The sequence below is a fragment of the Ambystoma mexicanum genome, chromosome 3q, assembly GCF_040938575.1.
Source record: "Ambystoma mexicanum isolate Mex_15411 chromosome 3q, UKY_AmexF1_1, whole genome shotgun sequence".
NCBI classification, from domain to species: Eukaryota; Metazoa; Chordata; class Amphibia; order Caudata; family Ambystomatidae; genus Ambystoma; species Ambystoma mexicanum.
Window position 1 is genome coordinate 1,007,339,164 of NC_090926.1, and position 26,531 is coordinate 1,007,365,694.

At 45.6% G+C, this 26,531-nt stretch overlaps 1 protein-coding gene across 3 annotated transcripts in view; it reads right to left on the bottom strand.

The window, feature by feature from the left end:
- Positions 1-20,584: 20,584 nt before the first annotated feature.
- Positions 20,585-26,531, bottom strand: part of BAIAP2 (BAR/IMD domain containing adaptor protein 2) — a 764,302-nt gene continuing 758,355 nt past the window's right edge. For 2 of the 3 annotated variants that reach the window (XM_069655179.1, XM_069655176.1), the window contains one exon: positions 23,004-23,214. In XM_069655179.1, the coding sequence (XP_069511280.1) occupies positions 23,145-23,214 (70 nt within the window). In that variant the 3' untranslated portion in view covers positions 23,004-23,144. Of the gene's footprint in view, positions 23,215-26,531 lie in introns of all 3 variants that reach the window. The other variant, XM_069655178.1, reaches the window with a different exon arrangement.

A 26,531-nucleotide genomic window follows, 5' to 3' on the forward strand; every position in this document is an offset into this window, starting at 1 on the left:
CCAAAACAGGATGGCTCTCGATATAATATTAGTTGATCGTGGGGGAGTTTGCAAACTCGTAAAAACTGCATGCTGTGTGTATATAGATGATTACTCCCCTACGATATTTAAAGCAATTCGGAAATTACATGTCCTAAGTTCCACCATCTCTACTGAAGAAGGGGGTTGGGGGAGAGGATCCTGGTTTTGGGGATTATTGCGGTCTTGGGGATGGAAGTTAATTTCGATACTAATGGTGGTACTTGGTATATTCATAACATGTTGCTGTTGCATACAATGCTTACCAATAGTTTGCACTGAAATAACTGATGGATGTACTAAGGGATGTATGCACATGGTATCGAGAGGAAAACAAACGGATGGCCGGAATAACAGAGACACTGATGAAACAAAAACAGTAAAACAATTCATGGCTATAGACATTAATGATGAAGATGATGCTCATGATAGCATGAAAGGTTCAGACATAGAAACCTCAGACTTATCCTCATCGGAGGAGGATACAATGAATGAATAAGACGTTTGGCATACGGCCAAAAGGAGGGTTTGTCAATCTGGAAAAGTGAATAGCCTTCATTTGAATGACAGACGTAACTTGATGGCCGTAGGTCAACCGTTTTATGCACCGAATTATAGAAATATAGACTGCTATGCTTGACCAACAAGCGGCCATTTTAAACGTAGCAAGAACCGCCATTTTGCTTTTTAACCATTGCTCATTGCTTTCGGTCTAAAAATGCTTTGCAGCTTGCAATTCTTTCGGATTCTGCTTACTCTGCTCAACTGTTAACATTGTTGTCTGAATATGAAAGGGCAAGGTCGCGGGACTGAGGAGTTCGTTGAAAACTCCTCAAGAGTAGCCCAGAAAGGAATGCCCACGCTCCATCTCTGTAGCCTTGAGGGAGAGCTGCAGGACATTTAATCACTTCACAGCTGCCAGCCAGTCTCGTACGATGACAGAATATGTTAGAATAAAACAGCAAAGGCTTGAATTATGCTCTTTCAATGGCCCCCCCCTTCGCAAAACCCTGTAGAGCGTGTCGTCTCCCAGGACACGAATAGCACCTCATAGGTAGCAAAGCATGGAATGTGGCTCTTCCCCCGCGTGCAGCTTGCTTCAACTAAAAGATGCCTCCGCACTTTCTAAATTGCACATTGTTACTAGAATAGACATGGAAAGTGTCATAATTGTCATACCCCTCGGAAATGTCTATCGTCATCCCGAGTTCAAAGAAACTTAATAAAGGAGGGTGTTAAACATGACATAACTGATTGTATGATATACATTTTGTATATATGTAACTGATGTACGTAATTCGCACTCTTGCATCCCTCGAGGTCTAGGAAACTCACGTCGCGGGGCGTGAGACCACAGTTGGCCAATTGGGACTATTTTTGCTTGCAATAAACCCTAGCATTGGGAATTTGAACCTCGTGTCTGGCACATCTTTTCATGTATGGTCATTGCCTTGTTTCCATTTCGCGAGGGACCCCTAGGGGCCCCTTTCAATAGGACTACCGAGTAGCCGCTTCCTGAGTCCACTACACATGCCTAGCTACCTCCTGTGCCATCTCCCCCTGAATGCAGCGATCACAAAGCGCGTGAATGTAATCCATAACAGTGGGCTTGTAAGAATAAAACATCCACTCCAGAAACTCCTCTCCTATCACTAGGCTCACTCTCTACTTTACACAAACACACAATAAAGCGCAGCTACACCCCTCAATCAATTTCAGCCTAGCTGCTCACATTTCTCCATGAACACCGCAACATCCTGCTAGAACACAGATATACTACATGAAGAAGAATCAGCCTAGCTACACACAAACGTCCTACACCGGCCTAATGCCACCAGAATGCAGTCTTGGAGACCAACCACCAGACTGCACACATTCAACTGCTCTCTCAATACAACCAAAGTATTTCTCGACACATGCCTGCTGTATTTATGTATCTTTCCTGCTCATAACCTGTATATATGTTGTATTCTTGCCTATATCATGTAACTCTGTAACTTAAGCCTTCCACCTGCTTAATGCTGCACCCCGATACCTCTGGGTTTGGTGCGCATTAAAAATGAATAAACAAACTACACATATTTTAGGATGCAGCTACCCATCAAGCAATCGCACCAGTTGCTCCCATATTGAGTGCACCCAAACACCCTATAACACCCTAATCTCTCGACTGGCATGGACTACAGGCATTCAACCCACAAGCGCTTTGAGGTCATACCAACGACATATAGTGTCACATAACATATGCTGATGCAATTTTTGAGGCAGAGTCAAAAAAAGCGAGGTTGTCTATTACAGGAGCAAAGAAAGGGTGCATGGAGATGGGAGTTAGTTTACGCAAATTACAACACACAACCTTCACTAAGGATTTACTCTTTTTTTCAAGCAGCATACATTTAGGCTGCTGGAAGGAGATGAAGTGGTCAGACCAAGTGCAGGGATTCACTTCAAAGTTTTCTAACACTAACCCATGTGAAGCCACCCAAACAGAATGCTACCACCGCTATGTGATGGCTGTTTAATATGCGGAGAGAAATTCAGGTTCTATAGTGCCTTGAGCAGACTTTGTCAGTGTGTCATCAGGGTCATTAGCAACTCTGGCATACTAGCGGGGGGGGGGGGGGGGGCGGCCGGTGAGTGGGCTATATATCAAAAAGATATTAAGCGTGGTATTAGGGATGATCAGCATTTTGGCATGCAAAGTTTCACAGTCCGAAATGCTTGTGCTGATCACGCGGCTATTTAATGATTTGTGAAAGATGAGAGCCATGCCTCTACCTTTCCCCATTGGCTGATCAGCTCGTAGAATTCTATATGCCTAGGGCAGGGCCAACATCAGTGCAGGGCCAGCCGCTCCTTGAAGCCAGAACTCCGTTGCAGTGCAGATATCGATTTTATGTTCAACTATGAAGTCAGCAACTTACGTTTAATGTTTTAATAAGGATCTGGTATTTAAAAGCATGTATTTCAGTGTTTGATTGTATTTTTCAAACCCCAGGATAACCTCACTGTTCATGAAGTATCGAAGGAGGCGTTAGGAGAATCAGAATCAGATTCAGACATGGCAATTTAGTGTGGATAGGATGTGGGCTGATGGTGCCCGTAACTTCCTGCGATATCGCTTTAGAGGCAAACGGTTATGGAGGAGGGGAAATTGTCTGTGTCCTTTTTGGTCAGCAGTGTATTTCTATTATTACTCAGAATCTCCCTTCTGAATACAGTTAACTGTGGTTGAACGATGCAGGGCTCATTATTAGGGCAACCAAACAGGTCCTCAGGGATAGTACTAGCTACAGAGGTCAAAAGCAGATCAGGGACCTTGCGTCTGTCCAATGAGCCAACTATACAACGGTTTGAGATTCAGCCCATGTTGGGCTGAAGTGCAAGATCTAAGTATTTATTAATGATGTGTTCTTTTAAGAGTGCCCATATCGTTTCACAGTATCAAACAAGGGCTGAAGGGAAGTGTAGTTTAAAGGACTACACGCAATAACGAAGAGCGCACAGAATTACAGCGTTCCAGTGTTAATGTGCAATTCAAGTACATAAAATGAATGTGAGTAGTAGTCAAGGTCTCCCTGTTCCATCAGCAAAATTCAAGCCTAAACTAAATTTTGGAAAAGTAGTTTCTAAACACTGCAGATGATTACAAGCATACACAAATTACCCCCGTTCATAAATGCATGCATACAAAGCGTTGAAGTGGGAAAAACATTGCCTTTATACTGGCGCAAACCAACCTCCCAAATGCCCCAAGGGCTGAAGGGAAATTTAGTACAAAGGAATACAGGTGATCACGCAGTATTACAGCACTCCAGTTGTAATGTGCAATTCAAGTACAGAAAATGAACGGGTGTACTAACCAAGGTCTCTCTGTTCTATCAGCAAAATGTAAGCCTAAACTAACAATTTAGGAAAAATTGTTTCTAAATAAAAGGATCTTAAGAGCAACTTACCTGAAGTGTCACAGAGCCTACTTTATAACATTGGCGATAAGCTCAAACAAGGATGTGTGCAGAAGCTCACACACTGTTTTCTGTAAAGTCCGAGATAATACAACAAAAGGATTTAACGCAGTCAGAGAACTACCGAAGGCAATCAGGCTAATGACCCTCCAGAACAGGCATGTTTTGTATCTAATTACAGCAACTGAATGAGGCGTTTGTGCAAAAATTGGTCCTTGCTGCACATTCCCCCCTGCCCATGATGGATAAAATGGAACCCTGATAGAGGTGATAACAATGTTGACAACCCTGCATATGAAAATGAAAGAAGCGGACGAGATAGATGAAGATGATTGGTTCTCATCCTAGTTCTCATGGGTTCCAACCTGGATGGCGAAGGCCTTCAAACTACTTGGAACAATACTAGTGTCGATTTTGCTAGGATTCTGTCTTATAAGGATATTTATAGGACAATGCACGAAAACTGCAAAGAAAGATATTGGGATGAAGATAATGATTGATGTGAAAGGTGGCCACACACCACAGATTGAAGACACTACCTGTAAAAACAAAGAAATGTTTGCTGGCACACCCAGGAATGAAGTTCTACTACCCAGAGGATTGTAAGAACTATATTGAACGTTAGATTTTTCTGCCAGTTCACCAGTGAATGTTCTCACATGACCTGGAGTGAGATGGATTTCTGAACTCTGTCCTGATGGCGCAGAAGTTCAGAAGGCCAACCTAATTACTTGGAACAGGGTAACCTCTGGACGAGCCAGACCAATAAAGGTAGCGATCGCGGCGGTCAAGACTAGGTCTCAAGAGGGGTGAGGGTGACTGAAAGCCCGCAATGAGCACACAAAGCAAGATCACTTACAAACTACTCCAAACAGTTGTTATATTAAAAATATATACACATTTATTCCAAGGCCTTTAAAACAATGACCTTAGCGAGAAAATCACAATATAACTATAGTAAACCAACACATACCATATCAACACAATATATATACAAATACGACAGTCTCAAGCGTTAGATGCACGAAATGGGTAGTCCACCTAAAAGGGAAGGAAGACAGGCAGTGCGAAATAATGCCTAGACCCAGTTCGCCTTCAGAGGCACCTAACTAGATGGAAGTCCGAACCCTGCGAAGAGTGGAGCCTTGTGCTCAAAAGTACCTGCACGCGCTGGTGCCAACGGGCAAAAGGAGAAGCTCTTCGAGGGAAATCAGGCAGTTCAGTTTAGTGCACAAAAGAAGAAGAACAAGTTCCGCGACACAAGCGCAGCCTCCACAGCGGGCAGAAGCAGAGCGCGAGTACGGAAAAGGGTGCTGTTTGACACAGCGGGGAAAAGCAATGGGCTCCTGCAGGAGGGCGGCCAGATCCTAGCTATGCTACTCACCGGTCCCCGATGCAAGCAGACCCAGGCTTCTCCGCGTCAGTTTCAGCAGCTGGCAGGTTCAGAAGAGCAGGGAACGCCTCGTCGTCGTGTTGAGTAAAAAGACGTCCCAATCGAAGAAACCCGCACAGTTTGTTACCACAGCAGGGCAAAGGAGCGGCCGTGTGTATCTGAGCCAAATGTACACTACTCACTTCAGACCTGGGAACGCCAAGTGTACGAAGCGTGTGAGAGTGACAAGGACTCGAAATGCTACACAACCTGGCGGCGGTTACAGAGCAAGACTCCCGTGTAAGCTGGTCAGTCAGCTGGATGGCCCAGAGACGCTTCCGAAGGCTTACTGGCAGGAGATGGTGAAGATGCCGAGAATAGCTGTTCCCGCTATTCCAAGGGTCGAAGTACCAGTACAGGCCTTCTGGTTCGATCAAAGGTGAAAAGGGTTTCACAAGGCGACAGCAGTGCAGAGGAGAAGTCCTTCAGCGGGTCACCAGCGATTCCTCGGTCCAGCCTCTTGGTTGCAGGATACTTGGCTCCTGTATTCCTTCGTTCGTGAGAACTCAGGAGATCGACATGGTAGTGGTGTTTCCAGCCCCCTCTTATCCACGGTTCCCTTCGCGCCAAAACGGAGGGGACCCAATGGGAGATCCGCTCATCAACACTCACACCATTCGTGGACCAATCACGGTGGTCCCAGGCATTCACACCACCCTAGACTCTCTGGCACCCAGGATGTGTATTGGGACCAGACATCCCAGCCCACATCCTGGAGGCACACACAAGACATGTAGAAGCCCGCGAAAGCATCCGTGTTTCGCGGGAAAGTACATGCCCAAATAAGGAAGGCCCCAGGTCGGCTCGACCTGGGGAAGGTGAAGGGAGCAAGACGGTCAGCGGACAGGACAAAGGAGCCTCGTGGTGTGGCCATTTTGGGAGCCAGGCCACCATTTTGGGTTAAGCGCGAGAAACGTGCTTAGAACGCCAAAAGGAGTTCATAACACAAGAAACGATCGCTGCCAGCATTCCCGTCCCTGAATCACTTGCACCGATCAGATACAATCCTAAACGAGTATCTAGGGCCTGTAGAAGGCTAGAGACCCAAGAGAGCTGTAACTTAGCTTACAGTGCCCTCTTGTGTCATGTTGCACGAAAGCCGCAACATGATAAAAGAAACTACGGGAAACAGCGTTCCCCGGTACTGACAGTCTTAAGGGCATGTCAGTTTCCCCGTAAGAAAGGAGCAAAAGCCCAGAGGAGTGCGGCAGAAGGCTGCACTTCTCTGGCAAAGTCGAGAACAAGGTGAAAAACAACAGCAAAAAGTTTAGGGGTTGCCACATGGAAGGAAAATTACCTACAATTACGAAATCTTTCCTAACACTCGCCCCTCCCAGACTATGGACAGGGGGAACTAATCCACCCCTGGATGAGTCTCTTGTTCAGGTCGGCTAAACATTCTGGACAACCCATCAGCATTGCTATGTTGGACACCTGGCCTATGCTCAATAGTGAAGTCGAAGCCTTGTAGACTTATGGACCACCTAAGCAACTTTGGATTCTCCCCCTGCATGTTCATTAGCCACTTTAAGGGCTTATGGTCAGTTTGCACAGTGAAGTGGGTCCCATAGAGGTAGGGCCTCAGCTTCCTTAGGGCCCACACAACAGAGAAACATTCTTTCTCTACCGTGGACCATCTGAGCTCTCTGTCCTTAAGCTGGTGGCTAATATAACCAATAGGGTGTTCCTTACCCTTCTCATCTACTTGTGATAGTACAGCTCCTATCCCAGTGTAAGAGGCGTCCGTCTGCACGATAAAAGGTCTTTGATAATCAGGGGCCCTGAGGACAGGGGCCTGGCACAAGGAGTCTTTTAAGCCATTGAAGGCCTTCTCACACTCGTCGGTCCAAGTTACCTTCTTGGGTTTCTTCGGAGTTGTGAGGGCAGTCAGAGGGGCAGCTATGGTGCCATAGTCTGCCACAAAATTGCGGTAATACCCTGTGAGTCCTAAGAAGGCTCTCACTTGGGTTTGCGTAGTGGGGGTAGGCCAGTCTTGTATTGCTTGTACTTTACTGGGAAGAGGCTGTATCCTCCATCCACCTACTTCATGTCCAAGGTAAACCACTGAGCCTTGTCCAATCTGGCATTTACTAGCCTTTATGGTCAGGTGTGCTTTCTGAAGAGCCTGGAGCACAATCCCGAGGTGTTTCACATGGTCTTCCCAGGTGGCAGTGAAAACTGCTATATCGTCCAGATATGCAAGACAGAATTCGTCCAACCCATTCAACACATGATTCACAAGCCTCTGGAAAGTGGCAGGTGCATTCTTCAACCCGAACGGCATTACCCGGAATTGGTAAAGGCCGTCTGGAGTAGAAAATGCTGTCTTCTCCTTGGCATGTTCTGCTAAAGCTATTTGCCAATAGCCAGCAGTGAGGTCAAACGTGCGGAGGTACTTGGAGGCACCCAAAGTATCCACCAGCTCATCTGTTCGAGGCAAGGGGTGTGCATCTGTCTTGGTGACAGCAGTCAGAGCCCTGTAATCCACGCAGAACCTCAATTCAGAAGTGACTGCCTTTGGAACCAAAACCACAGGGCTGGACCAAGGACTACTAGAGGGTTCAATCACCCCAAGGTCTAACATCTTGTTGACCTCGGTCTTAATATAAGACCGTACTTTGTCTGACATCCTGTATCCCCTACTTTTGGTAGGTACACTGTCTCCTGTGTCAATGTTATGTTTGCACCAAGGTGTCAAACCAGGCGACTGTGAAAACAGGGGGGGTGAACTGCCTAAGCAAACTTTTCACCTCAGCCTGCTGATCTGAAGTCAGGTGAGGGGCCACTCGGGACACCCTCAAAGGAGCTATCTGAAGGACCGCTTTGGAACAGGTCGGGGAGAGGTTCAGACTCCTCTTCCTCAACATCTGAAGCCAGTAGCAGTGCTGCGATTTCGACTCTTGGGACGAAAGCCTTCAGCCTATTCACGTGAAACACTTTTGGAGCCTGTCCAGGCCTTCCAAGGTCCACTAAATAGTTAACCTCACCCAGGGGCTCCACCACTGTGTAAGGGCCTGACCATTTGTCCTGTAAAGCTCGAGGCCTTATGGGATTCATGATCAGGACTTGCTGACCAGGTGTAAAGTTGATGAGGGAAGCTTTCTGGTCGTACCAATGTTTCACCAGCGCTTGTCCTGCCTTCAATTTATCACTAGCCAAGCCCATCAGAAGTACCATCCGTTTTCTGAGCCCTAGCACATAATCAACTACGTTGGTAGTAACAGGGGGAGTGGGCATCTCCCATCCCTCTTTGACGATGGCTAAGGGTCCCCGTACGGGATGACCGAACAGAAGTTCGAAGGGGCTGAAGCCAACACCCTCCTGTGGTACCTCTCGGTAGGCAAACAGTAAGCATGGTAAAAGAAGATCCCATTTTCTTCTCTGAGGTTCCTCCAGAGCCCCAATCATGCTCTTTAACGTTCTGTTGAAACGTTCCACCAGACCATTGGTCTGGGGGTGGTATGCAGAAGAGAACTTGTAGGTGACCCCACATTCTTTCCACATAGCCTGTATATACTTCGACATAAAGTTGCTGCCACGATCCGACACAACTTCTTTAGGGAAGCCAACCCTAGTAAATATGCCAAGTAAAGCTTTTGCAACTGACTTGGCAGTTACAGTTTTCAATGGGATGGCCTCAGGATATCTGGTTGCATGGTCGACCAGCACCAGGATAAACCTATTGCCCGAGGATGTTTGCGGGTCAAGGGGACCAACGATGTTGATCCCTACCCTTTCAAATGGTACCCCCACAACTGGGAGCGGTACCAACGGAGCTTGGATTGTCGCGCCAACCTTACCAGACAACTGGCAGGAGGCACAACTCCTGCAGTGACTTTCTACTTGCACCCCCATCTTGGGCCAGTAGAAGTGCATGGATAAGCTTTGCTTGGTCCTCTTCATACCAAGGTGACCAGCAAGGGGAACTTCTTGCGCCAACTGCAGGAGGAAGGGCCTAACAGCAAGGGGAACCACCAACCTCCTATGGTGTCCTTCTGTAGACTCTGTGGGCTCACTATACAGGAGTCCACCTTCCCAATAAATCCTATGCGTCCCAGGAGGTTCACCCTCAAGCTGGGAGCAGGCCTGTCTCCTTAGGCCTTCCAGAGATGGGCACTCACGTTGGCCTTTACTGAATTCGTCCCTATCAGGACCTCCTTCAACTAACAAGTCTTTTAGTTCAGGATGATTGTTGGGGTCAAATATTTCAGGCATCGCCACCTCCTCGTCAGGCCCGGGCGATTGACCAACTTCCTCCACCACAGTGGTAGGCGAGCTCGGGGGAATATTCTCTTTCCCTCGTCTTGACTTGTCGACTCCTTTCGCCTTGGGTTTCCCCTTCGGCTGGGGCAGCGTATTGGTCTTGGCCAATGCTGCCCGTGCTTGAGACCGTGTGTAGGGTCTTTCGGCAGTGTCTCCTACGAGCCCTAAAGCTCTGAGATCATTACCTAACAAGACCTTTCCCGGGACGTTTCTCTGAATGCTCACTGGAATCCTGACTGCTGTACCATTTAAAGTAAGATTTACAGGTATTACTGGGAAAATACGGAGTGGGCCGTCAGCCAACTTAGTGGGCATCAGAGTAGCTCTGGCAACTTCCTCTGAGTCTACCAAGGTAGAATCCACTACAGTGCGACTGCACCCACTATCCCTAAGAGCTGGAGTATCTACTCCATTGATCAGCACACTGTCTTTAAAGTAGTGCTTGGTATTATCCGGAATCCTAGCATAAGCCTCTGCGACTTTAGGCTCCCAGGAACCCAGGGACACTAAAACTACCTCAGCCTCTATCTGGGAAATGAGTCTGAGGAGAAGGATGCTCCTGTAATCTCTTCTTCCTCGTAGGAGGAGAAGGCCAGATTAGCGGAGTGGACCCCCAAAGGTCTAACCTTACACCGGGGATCCCCCTTCACATGGTCAGTTGCTCCACAAGCAAAACAAGATCCATTGGGTCTGTTTACATAGGGAGGCTTATTGTAACCAGAGTTCTGTTTCGGAGGCTGACCTCCACTACCCTGTGAGTTCTCTTGTGTCTTACCCTTATTTTTCTTTTTGTGGCCCTTATGAGAAGAAGATTTATCAGATTCTACACCCTCCTTATCTTTGGACTTTTTCCCTTCCTCCTGCTTACCAGGATGAGTTTTGTCCTTATGGGACACTCGATGTGACACCCATAAGTCGGCTGCAATGGCCAGCTTCTTAGGATCTATCTCCTTCGAATCGGCCAAATGCTGCTTAAGCTCCGGGGAAGAAGATGCAAAAATGTGTTCCAGCATGACAAGATTTATCATGCCTTCGAAGGTAGAAACCTTATAACCTTCGACCCAACCAGTTACGTTTTTCAAGGACTCAGTGACATAAGATACCCAAGTACCACCTTCCTTTTTCTTATACTCTCTGAAACGTTTCAAATATTGGGCCGGAGTCTTCCCAAACTTTAAAATGAGAGTTTGCTTTAACATTGCGAAATCAGCTCGCTCAGCCTTCGACATTTCCATAATGGCACTACAGCCAGAATGGGGCAGTCTGCTGAGTAACCAGGCAATCTTATCAGCATTGTCAACTTGTTGAACTTCGCATGCATACTCAAATGCATTCAGCCAGTCCATAATGTCATTCCTTTCCTCATACACACTGAGCAGATCTTTCGGAAACCGTGGATGAGAGGAGGCCCCAGACCCGTGTCCAGGACCCTTGGACCCATTTGCAACCTGAAGCTTGGCCAGTTCCAACTGGTGATCCCTGTCTTTGTTTTTCTGCCTGTTCGATTTTTAGTTTGGCTATGCTGAATTCAAGCTCCTGCTGCCTAAACCGCAGCTCTTGCTTCTTGAATTCAAGCATAGCCTCCCCATCAGCACTGGCAGAGGAAACATTAGACATCTCGTCCTCCCTGTCCTCGTGGTCGCGATGGATCAGTGCAGCGGCAGAACCGTCGGTTCTACCAGTGAGAGCAGCCCCACCTCCTTCCGCACTGTCCTCAGAAGTTATAGCGTCAAGCTGCGCTTCTTGCCACGCCACGATTCTTTGGATCATTTCCAATTTCGTGCCTTGAGAGGAAACACCTCTCTCCGCACACATCTTTTTCAATGTTTCTGATTTGGAAGCATTTAAAGTTAACAAGGTATTTGTTTCCATACTGTTAGATAGGACTATGGCCTTTTTAAAGTTATACTACAACAATTCACTACGTGTCCTGGTTGGAATAACCTGAAATGCCTTAGTTCGTGCGCAACACTGGATACCTTCAGTCGTATCCCACCGCTGTACACCAATTTGTTAAGACGGATTTCTGAACTCTGTCCTGGTGGCGCAGAAGTTCAGAAGGCCAACCTAATTACTTGGAACAGGGTAACCTCTGGACGAGCCAGACCAATCAAGGTAGCGATCGCGGCGGTCAAGACTTGGTCTCAAGAGGGATGAGGGTGACTGAAAGCCTGCAATGAGCACACAAAGCAAGATTACTTACAAACTACTCCAAACAGTTGTTATATTAAAAATATATACACATTTATTCCAAGGCCTTTAAAACAATGACCTTAGCGAGAAAATCACAATATAACGATAGTAAACCAACACATACCATATCAACACAATATATATACAAATACGACAGTCTCAAGCGTTAGATGCACGAAATGGGTAGTCCACCTAAAAGGGAAGGAAGACAGGCAGTGCGAAATAATGCTTAGACCCAGTTCGCCTTCAGAGGCACCTAACTAGATGGAAGTCCGAGCCCTGCGAAGAGTGGAGCCTTGTGCTCAAAAGTACCTGCACGCGCTGGTGCCAACGGGCAAAAGGAGAAGCTCTTCGAGGGAAATCAGGCAGTTCAGTTTAGTGCACAAAAGAAGAAGAACAAGTTCCGCAACACAAGCGCAGCCTCCACAGCGGGCAGAAGCAGAGCGCAAGTACAGAAAAGGGTGCTGTTTGACACAGCGGGGAAAAGCAATGGGCTCCTGCAGGAGGGCGGCCAGATCCTAGCTATGCTACTCACCGGTCCCCGATGCAAGCAGACCCAGGCTTCTCTGCGTCAGTTTCAGCAGCTGGCAGGTTCAGAAGAGCAGGGAACGCCTCGTCGTCGTGTTGAGTAAAAAGACGTCCCAATCGAAGAAACCCGCACAGTTTGTTTCCACAGCAGGGCAACGGAGTGGCAGTGTGTATCTGAGCCAAATGTACACTACTCACTTCAGACCTGGGAACGCCAAGTGTACGAAGCGTGTGAGAGTGACAAGGATTTGAAATACTACACAACCTGGCGGCGGTTACAGAGCAAGACTCCCGTGTAAGCTGGTCAGTCAGCTGGATGGCCCAGAGACGCTTCCGAAGGCTTACTGGCAGGAGATGGTGAAGATGCCGAGAATAGCTGTTCCCGCTATTCCAAGGGTCGAAGTACCAGTACAGGCCTTCTGGTACGATCAAAGGTGAAAAGGGTTTCACAAGGCGACAGCAGTGCAGAGGAGAAGTCCTTCAGCTGGTCACCAGCGATTCCTCGGTCCAGCCTCTTGGTTGCAGGATACTTGACTCCTGTATTCCTTCGTTCGTGAGAACTCCGGAGATCGACATGGTAGTGGTGTTTCCAGCCCCCTCTTATCCACGGTTCCCTTTGCGCCAAAACGGAGGGGACCCAATGGGAGATCCGCTCATCAACACTCACACCATTCGTGGACCAATCACGGACCACGGTGGTCCCAGGCATTCACACCACCCTAGACTCTCTGGCACCCAGGATGTGTATTGGGACCAGACATCCCAGCCCACATCCTGGAGGCACACACAAGACATGTAGAAGCCCGCGAAAGCATCTGTGTTTCGCGGGAAAGTACATGCCCAAATAAGGAAGGCCCTGGGTCGGCTCGACCTGGGGAAGGTGAAGGGAGCAAGACGGTCAGCGGATAGGACAAAGGAGCCTCGTGGTCGGTCTATTTTGGGAGCCAGGCCACCATTTTGGGTTAAGCGCGAGAAACGCGCTTAGAACGCCAAAAGGAACTCAAAACACAAGAAACGATCGCTGCCACCATTCCCGTCCCTGAATCACTTGCACCGATCAGATACAATCCTAAACGAGTATCTAGGGCCTGTTGAAGGCTAGAGACCCAAGAGAGCTGTAACTTAGCTTACAGTGCCCTCTTGTGTCATGTTGCACGAAAGCCGCAACATGATAAAAGAAACTACGGGAAACAGCGTTCCCCGGTACTGACAGTCTTAAGGGCATGTCAGTTTCCCCGTAAGAAAGGAGCGAAAGCACAGAGGAGTGCGGCAGAAGGCTGCACTTCTCTGGCAAAGTAGAGAACAAGGTGAAAAACAGCAAAAAGTTTAGGGGTTGCCACATGGAAGGAAAATTACCTACAATTACGAAATCTTTCCTAACAAAGAGCGCACAGAATTACAGCGTTCCAGTGTTAATGTGCAATTCAAGTACATAAAATGAATGTGAGTAGTAGTCAAGGTCTCCCTGTTCCATCAGCAAAATTGAAGCCTAAACTAAATTTTGGAAAAGTAGTTTCTAAACACTGCAGATGATTACAAGCATACACAAATTAACCCCGTTCATAAATGCATGCATACAAAGCGTTGAAGTGGGAAAAACATTGCCTTTATACTGGCGCAAACCAACCTCCCCAATGCCCCAAGGGCTGAAGGGAAATTTAGTACAAAGGAATACAGGTGATCACGAGGAGCACGCAGTATTACAGCACTCCAGTTGTAATGTGCAATTCAAGTACAGAAAATGAACGGGTGTACTAACCAAGGTCTCTCTGTTCTATCAGCAAAATGTAAGCCTAAACTAACAATTTAGGAAAAATTGTTTCTAAATAAAAGGATCTTAAGAGCAACTTACCTGAAGTGTCACAGAGCCTACTTTATAACATTGGCGATAAGCTCAAACAAGGATGTGTGCAGAAGCTCACACACTGTTTTCTGTGAAGTCCGAGATAATAAAACAAAAGGATTTAACGCAGTCAGAGAACTACTGAAGGCAATCAGGCTAATGACCCTCCAGAACAGGCATGTTTTGTATCTAATTACAGCAACTGAAGGAGGCGTTTGTGCAAAAATTGGTCCTTGCTGCACATTCCCCCCTGCCCATGATGGATCAAATGGAACCCTGATAGAGGTGTAACAATGTTGACAACCCTGCATATGAAAATGAAAGAAGCGGACGAGATAGATGAAGATGATTGGTTCTCATCCTAGTTCTCATGGGTTCCAACCTGGATGGCGAAGGCCTTCAAACTACTTGGAACAATACTAGTGTCGATTTTGCTAGGATTCTGTCTTATAAGGATATTTATAGGACAATGCACGAAAACTGCAAAGAAAGCTATTGGGATGAAGATAATGATTGATGTGAAAGGTGGCCACAAACCACAGATTGAAGACAATAGCGGTAAAAACAAAGAAATGTTTGCTGGCACACCCAGGAATGAAGTTCTACTACCCAGAGGATTGTAAGAACTATATTGAACGTTAGATTTTTCTGCCAGTTCACCAGTGAATGTTCTCACATGACCTGGAGTGTGGATGAGCATATAAAGAAGACAGGTGACCTGAGGGGGGTGCAGTGACAAAGGTGTGGATCCCAAAGAAGTAAAGATGGACAGAAGCAATAAAGATTGAGGAACAGGAGGTGGTTGAGGGTTCAACCATAAGGGGGGAATGTAGAGGAGCAGACAAATACGTCATTGTAAAGCTGTGCCGCCTCACCTGCATCATGTTGGAACGACAGTGAAAGTCGTATGTGGGACACTAGACATTGGGCCTCATTAGGACCCAGGCGGTAAGGGGTTTACGGCAGCGTAAACAGTGCCGACCCTTACCGCCTGATTCCGAGGTCCCTTAGCGTCATGGAGGTTTTAAAACCTGCTTTTAGCAGGTGTTAAAATCCATGGCGCTAAGGGACCTTGTTGTTAATTACGCCACCGTAATTTACGGTGGCGTAATTAACGCCTTCCCAACTCCCATTATGCCCTATGGGGCAAAAATGGGAATGGGGAAGGGTAAATGGGTTAATGGGGACTTACCGCCCCGCCAACCTCGGAATGGGGCGGTAAGTCCGCCAACCACCATGGCGTAAACATAGTTTACGCCATGGTGGTAAAGGTACGACCCAGGCGGTAACTTACCGCCTGGGTCGTAATGAGGCCCATTGTCTCAATGCTGCATCGAGTGTGCGAGAGACTTTATGCATATCAAATGTACCCTAGTACTGAGACAGACAGATGTTGGCATACCGTAATGAACATTGAAGAAATGTAAAGAAAATCAAACAGCTGCATAGTGATGTTTTGAAGTAAAGACATATGGATGCACTGAAACAATCTATGAATATTCAAAAGAATAAAAGCTGTAAATGAAACAAGAGAAACATGTAATCAAGTCTGAAGAACTCAGGAGTATCAAAGAAACAAGTGAAAAGAGGCCAAGTAAATGTATATACACGGAAATGCAAGGTAGAGGAGACTTATCGGAGCTTACTGCAATATAACCTATAATGTTACTAACGCGGCTATGATGGAAAGATGGACGTTGGACTCGTACTTGAATCTAACCAAGCTACCTCAAAAACAGACCAAGGTTGCAAAGACAGGAGACTCAGGAAAACCCACCCCCTGGGAAGGATGGAGAGGAGCCTCTTGGCTTGGGATCAAGGATGCTACTTCAAGGAATAATTGCAAGGCACAAGGGGAGTCAAAAGGTTGAGACATATTTTGCTTAGATCAAGCAAAGAAGAAAACATCTGCAAGGGCCAAGTATTGGGCAATTAAAAATGCAGAAAGTCTATGCAAAGTGGAGTGAGCAAGTCTTTAAAGGCAGAGTGACGGAATAGAACCTAGTACAATTAAATCAAATACCAGTAAATAAGAGGTCGAAATGGAAAAATTCATGGTCTCCTCACACATGACTCGGAGGGTGAAAATAAGGGTCCTTCATTAAGCTCTGGATGAAGATACTCCCTTAAAGATACCAGAGAAAAGAACAGGCTGCGAGGTTATCTACAAAGCAGAAACTTTGGCTAAGGGCCTGACCAATGAGAGATGGACTAATTGGAGCAAGTGGGTAGTAGTCCGAGGTTGTTCTCTGCACCTGGGTTTAGTTTACTTGCGGCTAACAAGCCGAAAGTCCAAGGTTGGGAAAGAATGCCAACCAATCACATGGGTCCATGTAGAAACCAGCTATACAAAGTTGCACAGGCCAATCTGCTACTGTATTCCGTTATAATCAGTATTTAAAGGTAGTTCAAGGAGTACCTACTAGATAAGGGGCAACCAATTAAGTTACTAACCCTTACATAAACTATAGGTACATATGTTCCCTTAACCAACCCCTCCCGTCAATAGATTTAAAGTTTGCTACATAGGATGGCGTCAAAGCTGACAGAGGTATAAAGCCTTTGTGTAATTAAAATCGTGTGCAGACTACTGCTTGTGGTCCGCCAGATTGCCCTACTTTATTTTGAACTGACAAAGTAGTACTTTGCCATATTCTTTGGGTTTATTTGGTTGAGTCTTGGTTCATTTATTATGGTAATGTCATTCTGCGCATAATAAATACTTCAAGGTGCTATTGCACACACTATTATTAAACAATTGTTTTTGCTAAAAACACACTTGTGTCACTTAATGGAAGGTACTTCTACTATCCTTCTATGGTGATCAAATACCTTTGTTTTACTAAAAAGGCATACCGACACAGCCAAATGCCCTTACTCAAAATCATCTGAGTTTTGTCCGTTCTTAAATGCATATCTTGAGTTTGGGATTGGTTACCTGTAAACGATAAAAATGTATATCCCACACCAGGCAAGGTCAATCGGTTTCAACAACTTGTGCATTGTGTCGCTTTCATCAGGACCAACACAACGTATACGTTGCTTTACTTCAGGGTTGATTGAGCACCTTATTCACTCAGCCTCATTAGTTTGATCAGCATCAATCTGTAGCAAGAAACAAAAAGGAAAGGAAACTCAATGACTACTCATTTTGTACCCATTTTCTAGACCAATAACAGTATGTGCGGCTGTTGTAAAGTGACTGGACCCTAATGGAGGCTTACCTTTCTTTTTGGATAGATTTAGTCACCCATCCAGACTTGCGTTAAGACTACTTTTGTTTACTTGTTTTGAGAGGGACACCACACATGCAGATTACTTTCTCTCTGCAAAATAGATTAGGCTGTGTGAATATTTACAAAGCAATAGTCTTCATAACAGGATATAGGATGGTATAGTGTTTTCACATAGATATTGGGTGGCTAAAAAAGATTTTGCGGGTTTTGATTTAGCAGTTACCTGTAGTGTCTTAGCATCACTGTGCCTACAGTCCGTTTACAATCACAGAGTTGCCATTTTATTGTTTCTTTAAAAACATCTGTGAGTTATTACGTCAATTACGCAGAGCACAACCATATCGGGCCACGGGACGTGCCTACGTCTCTTCCAGGTCCCATACTCTACGGCAGGACATTACACATGGACCGTTGTATGCCAGTATAAATGGACCATGGTGTAGAGGAAGCAGCATCTTGGACGTACCCACGTTCTTTAGAATATTTGCCATTCATAGTTTGGAAAAATCATAATTTTAAGAGATGAAATTAATCTATTGCCAGTTTTATTCTTAACACATGGTTGTATCACGTACTATTTTTTTTTTTTTTTTAAGAAACAGAAAACTGTATGTCATACAACATTCACGTCCTGTTGATGATGAAGGTCTTTGTTCATCTTGCTTACAGAAAAGCCAAACCTTAAGTGCATCAAACGACAACCATATAAAACTAGACCATAATGGGTGGTGCATATTAGATCTTCTTGATGAATCCTCCAAAATGGCTATATAATAGTCGATCTACATCAGTGTATATTTATTCTTTAATGATCTCAATGAGGACTCAAAGTTTTGTGACAGGACCCATGGGTAAAATTCCGCAACTGTTGGGAGGGCTTAACTAACCGATAAGGCTTGCCTTTGTAGCGCTTCATTAAGTCCCCTTTGGTCAGTACATACTCAAAAAATCCAGTTTTGCTCTCTCCTTAATAGCATTGCACCTAAATATCTGCCAACTTTTGGTTTCTCAGCCTTTTCTAAGATAGTCCAGTATATTTGGTCTGCTGTGTGATTATGTTAAAGTGTTCAACCATGGATGCAGTCATTTATGTTCATTTACACGATTCGTTATCTGTAATCCTTTTTCCTCACCAGGGCGGTTGGTCATACCCACATAATATAATCCACAAGGTCAGGTGATCGAATGTATTACATTTCATGAATTACAGTTAAATTATTGTTGTACCGATTTGTACCGCCAACCTATGTCAACTAATTTGCTCCATTATGTCTGAGGACATAATGAGCATGATACACGGTGTAGGGTCAACCTGGCTGAACATGAGTATTGACAGTGCCGCCCGCCCAACCCAAGATTTGCAATTCAACAGAGTGGGGTGAGAACTTATTGAGGTAGGTGTTCGCAGCTAGAGAATCAAACAATGGCACATCATCCACCTTCAGTGCGCCATGTCCAGTGCTGCTGGTGAAAGAAGCACGTTCCTGTATATTTTGGAAGTTGGTGCAAGGCAAGTAGGGGTCAGAACCGTTGAATTGGGAGAGGAGCCATTTTCCTAGTTCTTTTCCAATAGAGAATAGCTTACGGTGAAGCACAATGCTGTAGATGTGGCAGACTTCTTTTCAGAGCTGAAATGCTGGCATCCAAGTAGCATGTTCCAAGCTTAGGGGCGCTAGTACCCATACAGAGGGGGTTTCTGAGGTTTTGACAGGAGTTGCAAACACTCACGGAAAGTGTTGGAATAAGATGGCACTTTATTTTTCTTAAACTTGCTTTTGCATTTAAAGAATAAAGTATTACCTGGACAACAGGGGCAGTTATTCACGAGAGTACAGCTCATTCAAAACAGTCCCAAAAAACATCACCTACGTTAGGTGATGAGATCACAGTGGGAGTGCTGGGGTGGATTCACTCCTTTCTGTTAGAGTTCCAGAGGTCCAACTGGTGAGATGGTTTCCTCCATTTTCTCCCACATGCGCCAGGAGTCAGTATGATGGTCTCCACTTCTTTAACGTCTACTCGACTGATCCAGGACCGTTGTCTCCAGTTCCAAACATATGCCGATGTCAGTCAAACTCTGCTGGATCTTCATGCCGAACACAGAAATAAAATACAGTTGACCAATGTTTGAGAAGGGTCACTAAGAAGTTAAAACAGGGCCACTGAAATAATGTTTGGTTAGAAGGAACCAACATTAATATGTCAACACATTACAAGATTCTTGGTTGGCTACCAGGGGGCCTCCAAATTAAGTTGCTTGCCTAGTAAGGAAAACTGTTCATGGTGCTAAACCTTCCTATTAGAATGTTCTGCTCACCTTTCCTACACACTGTAAAGATAAGGTGGGAAATGGAAGGGGCTCAGTTCAATAACGTGCCCTGAGCATTAACTGTGTAAACTGACAATGTCCCTGTGCAATTCTGAGTTTAAAGTTTAAAAGCTAGCCTGACAATTTGTTTACTTGAAAGTACTAGATGTCCTTTGCCTCTTAATATGGAACCTATGCAGCTGTATGGTCTTTATTTACAACCCAGCATCTTGAAGCCATTTTTTAACTTTCTAGTTTGCATTTAAGAAAACCACATCTCGTGAGCTATGGGAAGCTGTGTGGACACGGTGAATAAATCCTCAGTGTAAGAAACCTTTTTTTGAGCACAGTTGTTGTCAGACTGTTCTTCTGCACTTCGATCTCCTGGCGGGATGCTCAAGAGTCGCATCAGAACAGATCAAGTGTTCAAAAATGCAAGCACAGACTCTAGGAAGAAGCAGAGCAGCCCAACATAGTAACATGACTGCAGACAGCAACGGACAGACACAGGGAGCAATTGCACTCGGACAGCAAGAGTAAAGGCTGGAGAATGCCCATTTATTTCAATGGCTTCTTTTGAGCCCCACACCAGACACAGACAGTGGTAGCCTGAATATTCCACGGAGATGATCAACTTGGAATGTTGTACAGGGGAAGTACACATAGCAGCAGCAAGGAAAACGCTATGCAGGTGAAATAGGAGAGCGATAACACACTCCACTGATCTGTGACAAATCCCAGCACACATTCTTCTCCAGGCACAGCCTCCCCCCACGACCCGCAAACATATGCATGACATCAGCGTAGCCATTACGTTTATTGTCAGACCCTAGTTACCAAGTTGAAAAAGGCAGACAGTATATTATGAATCAAGGCAATTTTTAGCAGTTTTTACAGCCTGTGATAAAACATGTGTACAGGATCTACAAGTCCCAACCTTGGTAAACCTACGAGCAACTGGCTATATGCATCATAAATATATGTACCTTCATAAAAAAAATAGCAGCAGTGTCATGTCTAATGCATTTCAGTTCTGTCATGGAATCACAGGCTCGGCATGCAAGTGGGCGTGCACCATAGCCGATTCGGAGATCACAAGCCAACCCAGGAACAGGCATTTTGCTTTTAAATCCTAAATTGTTCCAAACAATTGAAACAATGTATTTTTTAAACGATATTGTTGAAGCACGAGACAGAAATGGTCTTTGGCATGACTTATTTTGACACTTTTGTGAGACAGACTTTGCTAGTGTTTGAACACTCAAATACCAGCCCTATGTGCCCACTGACCTCTTTGCAGACAGCCCACTAGGGACACCTGGAATAAGCAAAGAACACGTGACAAATCCAAAAAAAACACAGAAATCAATGTTTTATGGTTATTGGCTGGCGATGAATGGAATGAGGGGAGAGTTTTCAACCTGAACATATATTAAGTTGATGCTGCAGACCTGGAACCAGAAGTCCTTCTAAAGCAGTTTCGGTTACTGATGGGCTAGGTCCACACCCATGAAACCATACATACACATGTAATAATAGTGCAGCACATGTTCCCAGATGTAGATTGTCATGAAATGGTTCATAGGCGTTTGGCAGCATTGTGCATACCTTTTAAACCAGTTTGCTATCAAACATACAAGCGTTGGAGTGCAGGGGAAGGGCTTCGAAAACGTTGGTATTTGTAACCATTTGTAACCGAATTTTCCTTACACACCTTTCAATTAGGGCAGGAAGTCTTTTACGGCTAACACACTTTCTGCCTTACAGGGTCTTCTGTTCCGATCTCGTCCAGTCAGTATGTCTGCTATTACATGGGGCACACATCTATAGGACTATCATTAAGTGCTTTCATGCATACTATAAAGATTTACTGTTTGCTACAAGGGAATCAAGCTAAATGTTTCTGGTTTTCCAGATCCTTATTAGAGTGATATTGCATTCCAGTTCCATGAGCTCTTACTGGCACCTCAAAGGTAAAATACATTTGCAAGACTATGTATTTCAGCGGACAACGATTTACATTCACTTTCCCAGGCTGCAACAAGGAACCACTGAAAACCATCCTCAACAACACCAGAAACACTACCAACACAGCCACCAGAGTACAGAATTCGCCTTCATTGATCTCCACTTTAGCTTATTCTTGGTAACCCTGCCCCAAACCAGAGCATCCGTCTTTTGGCAGTTCCGCTTGGAAGCTTGTAGAGCGATCACATGAGGCTTCAAAGTAGTATTATTATAAATTAAAGTCTGAAAGAAACAGACTGAAAAAACAGAACTAAGGACACAGCAGGCCTTACTCACTATAGTGGAGGTAGGAGAGGTCAAGAGGCTCTGTGAACTGCAAGTGATAGTTCCATGCCCCTCACATAGAAATATCTCTAGTATTTTAAGCACATTACACCCTAGACCTAAGGTGACAACAGACTCTTGCAGGAATTATTCCAACATCCCAAACCTACAGCCCCCATCAGTTTTGTTAATTTAAATCTTCAGTGGAATTCAAATATTTACTAGTGAATTAAGCATTGGTAAGGCTACTTACAACACAAAGGGGCTCATTTTGGTGCTAAGCATTCCTACATCTACTTCAGTTGTTTATTATCAGTAGCACTATTATTCTTAACTGATTAAATTTAACACATCCTATAAATACATCCCCATTACCTCTTACGAGTCCTTGGTAACAGTGGAACACCACAAACAATATGAGTGACTCCCAAACAACCAATTACAATACACAGTATTACAGCATTATTGACCACTGTACCAGGCGTTTGCTTGTATACATGATTCATGAGCTTCGCAGAAGAGAGGGTTGGAAAGGAAACAAAGTCCATATGGTGTAAACAAATCGAATTAAAACATTAATGGAAACAGTCACTATGAAAGAGCAACAATTTGTGGAAATCGCATAGTAACTGTGATTTGATGATGGATCTGGGCATTGCGAGGCAAAGCACCATAAACGTGTAATTCAAATCCCGGGCTGCTAGAGTCCGGTTTGGCAGGCCAAGGTTTGTTAAATACAGCACTTTGGCAATGATTCAACGCTCAGCAGTCCACGCTATGCCTACTGGCCTTCGAAGAGAGCCACATTTGATAGCCATTCTTCTTCACCACACAACACTGGTGACGCACAGCCAAATCCACAAGATGGTGTGTTCAGAATCCAGCTTGAGAGCCTGGGTCCGATAAACTGACTAGTGCGGATCAATGCTCCACGCAGTACATGTGGACTCCCTGAAGTGGCATGGGGAGAGCCGGAGTCCCTCGCAATGTTTGGAGATCTCCCCTCCAATTAAATCACAGCATTGATGGCAGAGCAACAGCCTGGGGTACAAGCCCAGTTTCTGGATTAACCGATGATGGGAGCCGACCGGTCATGAGTCACTGTTGGCTTTAGCTTAACCTCAGCAAACAGATTTCTGTAAAACAAATTACAACAGATTAGCATTGTTGGCAAAGCCTGCGACACGACACCTACAGAGGGAGATGTGGACACAACAACACAATGATAGCAAGTAAGACTGGATACAGAATATGACGCACAAAATGAGGTCCTAAAAATTAATTAATGTAAAATAAGGAGTAAAATGGTAGCTTAAAAAGAAAATACACACAACAAAGCATGAACTACTCCGTATGTGATATTCATACTTGCACATAGAGTTGTAGAATACTTACAAAACAAACAAAAAAACACAAAGAACCAATGTCGGGTCTATTTAATTTTGGCTAGTAGATGACACCTAGGTATCACCTAGAAGCCAACACTATTGCATACGTGTAGAGCTAGGAGGGAAAGGACAAGTGAGAAGGGACACAGTCCGTGGGTGTTTGGTCATTTCTCCACCCCTACTACCTCCCACTGCCAATGACCATACTAATTGCAAAGGCTATCCCCCCCACTACCCACCAAGAATACATCCTCCTGTGATCCCTGCACTAGCTCTATCAAGCAGTATCAAGCAGTAATATCAATCTATGGCCTGCAGGGGACTGCTGATAATGTCTTAACCAAGTTTGTTTTCAGCCACTTGATTTGAATCGGTTCCTGGCAATACAGTCCTGTTAAAATCAAGCACTGACAAAGCAAACGGGTGCAGTATTAGATTAATTATAAATGCCTAGTAATCACACAATTTTGCAGCTGTTGCCACCTGAGGGCAAGGTAGAACTATTATGGGAGTGACTGGCAAATGGCTATTCTGTGCATGCACAACAGCCAAACATGTTGGCTTTGCCATTGCTGGTTTTAATTCAGGAACAAGACAAAGATCCCGAATTCCAAGAGTCTCAGTATGCTTCATTCCTTATTGAGCAGCTGGTCTTTCTTTTTTCAACTAATTTTTTATTGAACATTTTCCATTAGAAAAATCAATTGAAGGTAGACAACATTCTCAGATGTAACTCCCCCCTCCCCCGCTTGTAGCAAACCGAGCCCGGTTGAGCACTGGGCTCTTTGATAGGCACTGTTGTGGGACCCTAACCCACAGGCAGACGGACAATAGGGTTCTTTCAGCGTAGCATAAAGTGGATAGTGGAGAACTTTTCTCAGACCCCAGACAGGGTAGGGGAGCCTCCACCCCCTGCACCGCCCGCAATCTCCAATCGAGCAGGAAGGCCTTCATCGTATCGTGTTTCAGGGCTGTCAGTTTCTCATAAGTAAAAATCACAGTTTAGCTAACCATTTCGGCCTGGAAGGGAGAAAGCTACTTTTCCATTTATGAGCCAGGGCCAGTCTCCCGGCTCTCAACATGGCTTGAATCACCCTGGGGATGGTGCCGGAGTCAGATTCTGGGAAAGGAATTCCAAAGAGGATTGCCAGGGTAGAGGAATGCCCACAATATCTTTAATCCAACTGAACAGCCGGGCATTCCCACCACAAATGATACCATGTCCCTCTCTGGGCACATCCCCTAGGGCAGAAAGGGGATACAGCAGGAAACATCTTAGACAGCCTATCGGGGGTAGATGCCATGTGTGAAGAAGTTTGAAATTGTGCTCCATGGCTGAAGCACACAGGGAGCCCGAAAAGAGTGTTCCAAAGAGCTTTGTCCAGGACGACTCCAACTCCCCACCAAGCCACTCCTCCCAAAAATGTTTACATTGCACCAAGTGGGCAGACAGGGATTTAATCAGCACTTTATAGACCCTAGACAGTGCACCCCGCCTCGATGAGGACTCCACAAAGACTATCAAGGGCCTTGAGAGGGCGTGCAAGTGCATCGCCCCATTGAGGGTAGTCAGAATCCCCTTTACACGGAGATAATCAAAAATCAACATTAGTTTGTCCCCTATGGCCTCTACTAATTTATCATACTCTAATGCGTTCTGAAGGAAAAGCTGCGCGGGTGTCTCAAGACCCATATCCGACCAACTTTGCGTGTCCCGCAGACCTTTCTTGCCCAAATCCAGAGGCGGACACCAGAGGTAAGACAGCGGGGAGGCCCAAGAAAAGACAGGTATGTTTACTTTATCCCGCTTCCATAAGGCCCACAGGACTGATAGGGTCGGGTGACATCTAACGGCAACGGGCAGGGCCTTGGACAGGGACCACAGAAGGTCTCTTACCTTCCCGGGGTGTGTGAGCGTGTCTTCAATGTAGGACCAAAAAGAATGCATGTCGTCTCTGTGCTCCAACATCACCCTCAGCTAGGAGGCCTTATAGTACTGTCGAAAATCTGGGAGCCCGTAACCACCCTTGGACCTCGGGAGAGTCAGTGAGTCATATTTGATCCTTAGTTTCTTACCCCTCCAGATGAATCGTTGGACCATGAAGTGGAGAGATTTAAAAAAAGCCTCCGGGATAATTGTCAGGAGAGAGGTAAAGTGATAGAGAAGGCGGGGAAGAATATTCATCTTTATAGAAACCATTCGTCCGAACCATGAGAGGGTCAGGGGGGGCCAGCGTTGAAGGTCTAGTTTTATCTTGGAAAGAATGGTGGGGGGAGTTTAGTTGAAAGAGGGCACCCAAGTCTCTAGGGAGAAGGATTCCCAGGTATGGCACAGCTTCTCGTTCAATTCTAATTCCCTCTATTATTTTAGTTTCATCAATGTCCTTGTCGCCTTTACCCATCGGCATGAGACACGATTTCGATGGGTTAATTTTCAGTCCGGAGAAGACCTCAAAGGAGGAAATCAGATTCAGGAGGGAAGGGAGAGAGGCCTTCAGATCTGTTAAATATGCGAGGATGTCGTCCGCAAATAGGGAGAGTTTCAAATCAAGTTCCCCACATCAAACCCCAGAGATTCCTTGATGTTGTCTTATCGCTATGGCCAACGGCTCTATCGCAAGAGCGTATAGAGGGGGCTATATGGGGCAGCCCTGGCCGGTCCCTCTAGAGAGGGGGAACGATGCCGATACTGCCACCCTAGCAGAGGGCCCGTTGTAAAGCGAGGCAATCCATCCGCAGAACCTGTCCCCCATACCCATCTTCCGCAAGACCTTCCCCATGTATGACCACTCTACCCGGTCGAAGGCCTTTTCAGAGTCAAGAGTTAGGAGATAGGTTTCCATGTCGTTGCAAGAGGCATGGTGCATAAGGTCTAGAGTTTTCCTGATATTATCGGACCCCTGTCTGCCCGGTATGAATCCGACTTGGTCCCTGGGGACCAGCAAAGGAAGATACTGGGACAGCCTATTGGCCAGCAGCTTAGGCAGGACCTTCACATCCGTATTAAGAAGGGAGATGCAACGGTAGGATTGGCAGCTGGTTGAGTGCTTAGCCTCTTTCGGGAT